The following is an 8,146-nucleotide window of genomic DNA, read 5'->3' as shown; positions in this document are numbered from 1 at the left end:
TAGATAGATAGATAGATAGATAGATAGATAGATAGATAGATAGATAGGTATTTAGTCAGTCACCAATTGTGCAAGTTCTCCCACTTAAAAAGATGAGAGAGGCCTGTAATTGACATCATAGGTAGACCTCAACTATGAGAGACAAAATTTGAAAAAAAAAAAATTATTTAAGTCAGGCAAAATGATTTTCTCAATTTTTTTTTTCAAATTTTGTCTCTCCTAGTTGAGGTCTACCTATGATGTCAATTACAGGCCTCTCTCATCTTTTTAAGTGGGAGAACTTGCACAATTGGTGACTGACTAAATACTTATTTTCCCCACTGTATTAATAATATTAAGAGAATAAAGTCAGAATATTACGAGAACAAAAAGTCATGATATTATGAGAAAATAAAGAATCTTACAGGACATGTCCATTTTCCATTCCTAATTTTTTCATTATTTTCCTCTCACCTTGCTGTGGACAGCCATGCATGTCACTGTGTTTATAAAGTAGTCCACAATGACATTAGGTCTCTGTTAGTGTAATATGCTTCCATCCAAATTATGTGACGACTAAATCTGACAATGTAGCCATTAATTGCAATACGGCTTCAGTTTAGTTTATCATATAGTCGTTTGCAMAATTGTTTCAAGGTCCTGCTTCTGATAATTTGATGCTAATGTGCTAAAAGATGGAATATTTCTTTTAACTGATATTAGAGAACAACTTGACAAGTTGTTCAACTTTCCTCATTTTAATGCAGTGGTAAAACTGCTTTTTGGATTAAGGTTCTCGTGATGACTTTTATATTCAGACTTTTTCAGTATATTACAACTTTATTCTCGTAATAAGACTTTATTTTCATATGAATTTATATAATTTTACGACTTTAATGTTGTTATGACCATTCTCGTGATAAAAATTTTAAAAATTCTTGCGTGATCCTAATACTTCGTCGTACAAGTGTAAGAGATCAAGGGAGATTTGAAAAAGGGGAGTGTTCTTGATTTTACAAACAAAAATGATCCCATTACGTAAAAAGTTTTGTGGTTTATTAAAACAGCATTGTAATTTCAAAATGTTGTGTAACGGCTACATTTTATTTTTCCTCAACAAACTGACCAATAACACTTATAAATGAGATGYTGATCCAGGTAGCATGGGGGCAAACGGGGAGACTCTCAGCACATGGATTTTATTTTGTGTTCTGCAATCCCTGTGCAATACAATTTCCAATATCCTGCAGCTAATATGCGAACAGCAGGTCTGGGTAATCCCAAATCAAGGAGAGTGAGGCAGTAACGCTGAGCACCACGCAGCCATCAAGGACGTTTCCGAGCGAGTTGGGCAGCAGTTGCGTGGTGGTTCTGCTGGAAGCATGAGGCCTGAGGGATTAGTGTCCAATCAGAGTGGATTTGATGTTTACTGACAGCACATAGAACTAAGCTAAGAGGGCTGTATTTTATTTGTTTTCAATGATGCTGAGCACCTTGTGTGGCCTCCCCCACCCTGTGCTGTGACTCGAGCAGATCTAAAACCTGTTGACGACAGCACATCATCAGCAGCTTCAGGTAGGTGTCATGGAAGGAGGGGGCAGAGGGGGTTTTATTGGGCGGAATCAAATTTGTTGGCATCACCGCCGTCAACGCCATCACCATATTTGCTATTTGGTTCATGTGACGTCACAGAAGGAAGTGGAATTAAACAGGCTTTATTTAGATGTAATCCCTCATAGCAATCGGCAGAGCGAGTAAAATGTCCTAGTGAGATAAACCATACTGGATTAGTACAAGCCCCTGCCCATTCCAACCTATAACCCAGCCTATCCTCTTTTTTTTTCCCTCTCCTACAATTGAATGTTGATGGCTATCTCAAGCTTGCGTCCTATGATCGGGTCCTACATGGAATAACTCAGCTTCCTCTGCAGTAGTTGTGTGGTTTTGTGATGTGAAGGTTTTTTGTGAGTGTGGTATCTTTTTTTCGTCACACGCAACAAGCCCGAGATTAATTATTGAAGGACTGCCAGCTTAAAGGGGAGTCACTTGATAGTGTGGACTTATTACAAGCCAGTATCAGGTGAAACGGTGCTCCTTTTTTGTTTTGTTTTTTGTCTGCTTGCTTTTCCCTCCTTCCTGTGTTTCATCTTTGATGCTGTATGACAACTTCAACTTTTAAAAACACTTTCCCAAAACTTTTATTTTTAATTATATATTTTTTAGTTAATCATTTTTAACATTTTCTTCAATTTTGCCAATGCTTGTGCCTAACAAGCAGTTAGGTCTTGGGCGTTCCCACAGCTGGGACACCTTGGGAGGGAATGAGGGTCAGTGGGAAAGGCAGTGTGACAGCGTCTATGAGCAGCAAGCAAGAGTAGCGGGCCGACGAAACTCTTTGTCATACGGGGAGGGGGGAGGGTGGTACGAGGCTCCACCGGGATTGCGTCCTCCTGACCTGGATTTGAAACGTGCTCCGTATTCCTACCAAGACTCTCCCTACGGGCAGGTTTATGCTGAGCGGCACGATCCACGGGGGCTGAGGAAGAGCTCTGTACCAGATTTAAACCATTACGAGCGGGCRCCCATGGCTCACCGAGGATCCATTCCACATCAGGATTACTATCCTCACGATCCTGCTATGACTCCTCGGCCACCTGAGGGTCTTTACCGGTCAGATCACCCACCCCTGCCGTCTCATCCGCTCAGCAGGTCAGGTTCACATTTTGGGATGGCGCCGGGGGCTCGTGCTGGATGGGATCAGAGTCAGYCAGGTAGGACAGGACCACAAGCCCCTTCATCACCTCTGCCTCCTCCGCCTCCTCCAACAGTTCATGAGTTGAATCGAGCTTATAGGGAAACTGGTGCTGTAACCGTTGCCAAGATGATGCCAGATGGTCAACAACGCTTACTTTCCAGAGACCCACCTCCTGTTCACTATGGAATGGAGCAAGCTTCTCCTCGATATGCCAGTGAACCTCCACCTCTGACTGGTCAGTCAGTCTTTACGGATGTTGATGGCCACCCCCTGGATTCACAGCAGCAAGTTGCTACCTGTCTTGTAGTCGATCCAGTCAGTCAAGGAGTCATAATGAGGCAAGATACAGCATCACCTTACACCATCCAACAACAGCAGCAATTACAACAGCAAATACAGCAGCAACAATTGCATCAGCAGCAACTTCAACAACAACAAATTCAGCAGCAGCAACTCCAGCAGCAGCAACACTCTCAACAGCAGCAATTACAGCAACAGCAGCTACAGCAACAACACATACAGCAGCAGCAGCAGCAACCAATTCAACAACAGCCTCAACAAGACCAGCTGCAGCAACATCTGCAGCAACAACCACTTCCACCTCCACCTGCCATGCCAGTGTCCAACCCACACCTCGCCATGTCGGCTCCAATTCCAGCTTCACCTGCTCCTGTGCAGCCTGCAGCCGTTCTCCCAGCTGTACCTGTTCCTGTGCAGGCAGTCCCTACTCCTGCACCCCCTCCTCCAACTACCCCGCTTCCTGCTCCATCTTCTGAACCTCCCCTAGCTACTCCACAGACACCATTGCCCATGGACCCCAAGAAGGCAGTTGATACAGAATTCCTTTCTTTGTTGCGTAACGAGGGCTTAACAGAGAGCACCATTTCATCACTCATCCAGCAGGGATTTGACTCCACTGGCATGCTAACTGTCATGGAAGACAACGATGTCCGCACCGTTGCTCCCAACCTCGGCCAAGCTCGTGTGCTGTCTCGCTTGCTCCACAACTTGAAGCGGCCTCTTGAGGCTACTCCAGCCCCCTCCCGACCTCAGACACCAATGCGAGGTCGCTCTAATAGCTTTAGCCATCGTTCAGACATCTACCATCAACAGCATCACCATTCATCCCATCCTTCCCACGTTTTAGCCATCGATCCTCAACTTATGCCCCCACCAACCCCTGGGGCTATGCAAACCATTTCCCCAAGGATGGGCGAGGTARTAAGTAGGAGGCCCAGCAGTGCTCCCTCTCAGAACTACCTGGATGCCTCGATCGGCTACCCAGGTCAACCACCTCGATCCCCCGGGCCATACTCTGGAGCCATTATGCCTGTTCAAACAAGACCTATGTCAGCATACTCTTCTGGAGTAACAATTCCTGGGGTACCTATGCAGGGTATGCAGATAATGCCCCAGCAGATGACTGGATCAATGCCTGCCATACCGGGATCTGTGCCAGGGATGCCACAGCAGATGCCTGTGTCCATGCCAGCTTTGCAGCAGCCACCTCAACAAGTACCAAAAGCATACTCCACCAATTACACTGTACCAATGGAGCTGATGAAGAGGGATAGGAGTATAATCCCAATGTCTCCCATGCATAGCCCCCACCCAAGTCCTCAGCTGATACGTAAGGGTCAAGCATCAGACAATGCTCTTGTCCCAGTTGGGATGCCTGTTCAAGGTCAAGGTGCCCTGGTTGCTAACCAGAAGTTGAGTCGACGCACGGGTCCACCTGTCATCGTGTCTACAATGGCATCTCCAGACACAAGTAAATCGATTTATTTTTCCTGTTTTTGTGGTAATCTGTTGTCTGTTTGAAAACATTTTTGTAGACTTGGTCTTAATTTCCAGATTTTATTTCCAAGTAATTTCATGTGTGCTACAATTTCATTATGTTTTTGTAGTAATTATCATTTAAAGAGGTTTTATTGCTTTCAGGAATCTCAGTGTTGCTCAAGCAGTGAATAATGTTTTCCCCTTTCATGTATTCAAGAGTTATTCAGTACATTGAAAACATCAACCTTGGTATTAGATTGCAGTTGTTTGTTCAAATCTATTTTCATCCATCTACTTGATGGATAAGTTATATGTGAATACATATTGACCCAGTACATATTTGTGTGTTTTGCTTTCAGATCAGGGCACATAAAATTTATTTGGCTGAGCAGGGTTTCTTACAAATTATGGCTGATGTTTGAGTTTGGGAAATCAAACTATAATAACAATAGAAGTCTTTTGTTAGTCTTAAATCATTTTTGGACAGATCTGTCATTTGAATGAATGAATGAATGAATGAATGAATGAATGAATGAATGAATGAATGAATGAATGAATGATCCCATGCAGTTCGGAGCAACCCATTCAAGAGATATAGACCAAACACAAAAGACGGACAGCAATCAGATTTGTTTGCTGTCCTGTGTTGGCGCTCACTCAGTCAATAGGAGATGAATTTCCATTTCTTTTTTATCCACACCTAGTAGGGGAAAAATATTTCTGCATTCTAGGGTGGGGCGGTATTGGCAAAAAAAAAAAAATCACAATTCATTTAGGCATTTATAATGATTAATATGACGATTGATAGATGACAACCGCACTTGCATGTAACCGACGTTGTGGCCTTCGTCTGCCCTTTCTGGCTTCCTCGTACTCCAATGTTGATGTTTCAAGCGATTAAACAAGTTTGTAGAATTAACATTAGTTGCTCTGYACAGTCTTCCACCATTGGGCTCACATGCACACCTGATAGTGACAATTAATTGCACACAATCCAATTTTGCCCTAACCTCCTAAACTGTCCTCCAGATGTTGAAATTAATACAGTTGAAGAATAACTTTTGCTTTCATTACTGCTCTGTTCTACTTTTTTTTTCAGCATTTGCCCTGATTCTTAAAATTTCATCTGACTTTCTTGTCTGCTTATCTCTGTGAGAGCCGGAGTTGTCTGATTTTTTTTTCTTCAGACTTTCTGTGAAGTCCTTTTTAATCTTAGCAATCTCATGCTGGTCTTTTATCGGAATGAGAAACCGGCCCATTAAATGCAACTGAAAGTGGCGTTGATAGGGCACAGTATGGAGGATTTGGGAGGAACAGCTGTCAGCATCCTCTTTGCTACGTTTCAGATTTTTAACAACTGTGCTCAGTTTTATGTTGCAGTCTGTCAGTCGCTGCATTCATGTGTGAACAGCTCGCATTAAGATTCTCCGCACTAGACAAGTCAGATATTATGGGCAGATGTGTTAACTGTGTGGGAACAGTGGGATGTTTGCATCTGTTGAAGCATTTTGCGAGAAGTTGTTGGGATTACTGTATCGCTACCTCCACTCTTTTGCAGATTTTTGTCCTTTTGTGTGTGTGTGTGTGTGTGGGTTGGGGKGGGGKGGGGGGKGGGGTCCAACACTGCAGTATCAAATTACTTTGATAAGTAATATGATGAAATTCAAAACTGAATACTTTTCTTTTTCCTCCTGCACTCTTATAGAAGGTGTCACATATGTCACAGTTTCTGCAGCTGCACTTAATTTCAGTCGGACGTCACAGCGCTCCCGCAGTCAAGTTATTCTGCTGACTTGCAAGGAATAACAAGTATATCTGTTCTTTTTGAGGGAATTTGCTAATAATGGTTTCTTTTTTTATTCAGGATTTTCTTCATGCGTGTTTTAGCTGTTGAAGCTTGATTTAGTTGATGTAAATTAAAACACATTCCGTCATTATTTWTTTTTTTTACACAATGACAAATTAATTTAAATTGTAGGTACGGTAAAAGTTTTTTTTTTTTTTATGCTCAAAACATGTTACTTTGTGTCTTATAAGAGAAATACTTTAAACGTTTTGGACAGTTAAGATGGATATGCCTATTAACACCAGCTCACTAGAGGTAGACTATCACCACTGTTGTCAGACAGATAGAATCGAATTACCTTTCTGATGGCCGCTGTGTGACTGTGTCATTTTCTCCGTGCAGGTTGCAGTGAGAGGGGGTGGATTTTAATCCTTTAGATCCTCAATTTCTACTGCTGCACTAATCCACAGATACTCTGATTTGGCTCTGCCCAGCCTCCATGTTTTAATTCATGGGTTAAAACGGACTAGAAACTTTCACCACAAACACAAACGAAGAACAATTTTTTTTGACTCAAGCAGTTTTATTATCTCGGAGACTTTCGAGCCTAGGAGAGAACGTTTTTTAAAAATAAAATCCCCGTTGCTCGCCTGTCAAAAACAGGCTGCTGGCTCTCATGTAGCCGTGCGTCAGGAACATATTTCCTCAGGTCTGCCTCATTCATCACACGCTTAACACACACACACAGTTAGCAGAGCAGACTTTATTTGCATGTGGCTGACATTTGTTGCTTTGGTAATTTCATCTCTTAATGGACACATCCGCAAAGCTGCTCTGAAAGCATATTCCTAAATTGTATGTTGCTAGGCAACGTGGGTTTTGGTGGTTATCGTAGGCTGATTTGCTCCTAGTTTAAGCATCTGTCTATTGTTTTTAAACACTGCAGATTTAGTCTTTTTTTTTTTTGCACAAGTGTTTTCACTTAAAAGTATTGTAAAAGTTGCATTATTTGGTTTAACATGTGCAACTTCTTATATCTACAGTGCTTTTAAAAAAAATAACTTAAAGGAGGAGCAGCAGTTTCCTGTTTGTCTAAGCACCTCTTGATACTGTGACAGTTTCAGGAATCCATCAGGTACAGCACTGCTCCACATCCACCAGAACATATTCCCCTTTGAATTAATAGTCCATGTGTAAACACAGATGGCCTGCCCCCACCCAGCACAGTGGATGGTGCTCAGTGTAATAGCCTTGAGCAGGAAAAGCTACTCCAACTACGACTCCCCTCCCCCCCCATTTCTAACATATTAACCCTTCGGGACAGCGCTGCATGATCCAGAAAAAAAATGGCATCGTAGTTTTTCTGTTTTCCTGTATCGTGCGTCGTGAAATAATTTTCTTAAGAATGGTTTCTGCAAGGACTGCAGCAGTAAGATTATTGATAATAATAATTATTATGATTCATTGTGACAAAGGTTATTCTGAGACTCAGCAAATATTTAGACCATTTTTCTTTTTTAGCATCTGGCCCAACGATTGAAGCTGCACACTTGTGGATACAGTCATGAGCAGCGAAGCAGCTGCATCATCCAAAAAAAATGTCTCAATCTCGAGTGGTCTAAACTTGTAAGCGTAAAATGCTTCTGCTGCTACTTGGGAATGAATAAACYGACTTATTTCTCTATTTTTTCTGTCTTATGCAAACAGATGATAGTTTTTAGTTAGTYGTTGCTGTGAGCACAAACCGAGCTGCTAACTAAACTGCTGGCACATAAAAGAACATTCTCATCGTTTCGACACTGAAATCTTAATTAGCAAGGTAAAATCAGATTGTAGGGGCTTCTTTG

At 42.2% G+C, this 8,146-nt stretch overlaps 1 protein-coding gene across 5 annotated transcripts in view; it reads left to right on the top strand.

Moving 5' to 3' along the window:
* The window catches only part of ctbp2a (C-terminal binding protein 2a), a 50,503-nt gene that overhangs the window by 10,647 nt on the left and 31,710 nt on the right, over window positions 1-8,146 (top strand). For 4 of the 5 annotated variants that reach the window (XM_014001863.1, XM_014001856.1, XM_014001881.1 and 1 more), the window contains exon 1: window positions 2,222-4,505. The exons of the other annotated variant lie outside the window; for it this stretch is intronic. In XM_014001863.1, coding sequence (XP_013857317.1) covers window positions 2,237-4,505 — 2,269 coding nt within the window. In that variant the 5' untranslated portion in view covers window positions 2,222-2,236. Of the gene's footprint in view, window positions 1-2,221; window positions 4,506-8,146 lie in introns of those variants that run through there. 5 annotated transcript variants of the gene reach the window in all.

The sequence above is a fragment of the Austrofundulus limnaeus genome, unplaced genomic scaffold (assembly GCF_001266775.1).
Source record: "Austrofundulus limnaeus strain Quisiro unplaced genomic scaffold, Austrofundulus_limnaeus-1.0 Scaffold0, whole genome shotgun sequence".
In the NCBI taxonomy this organism is placed as follows: domain Eukaryota; kingdom Metazoa; phylum Chordata; class Actinopteri; order Cyprinodontiformes; family Rivulidae; genus Austrofundulus; species Austrofundulus limnaeus.
This window is presented reverse-complemented; position numbering and strand designations above follow the sequence as displayed.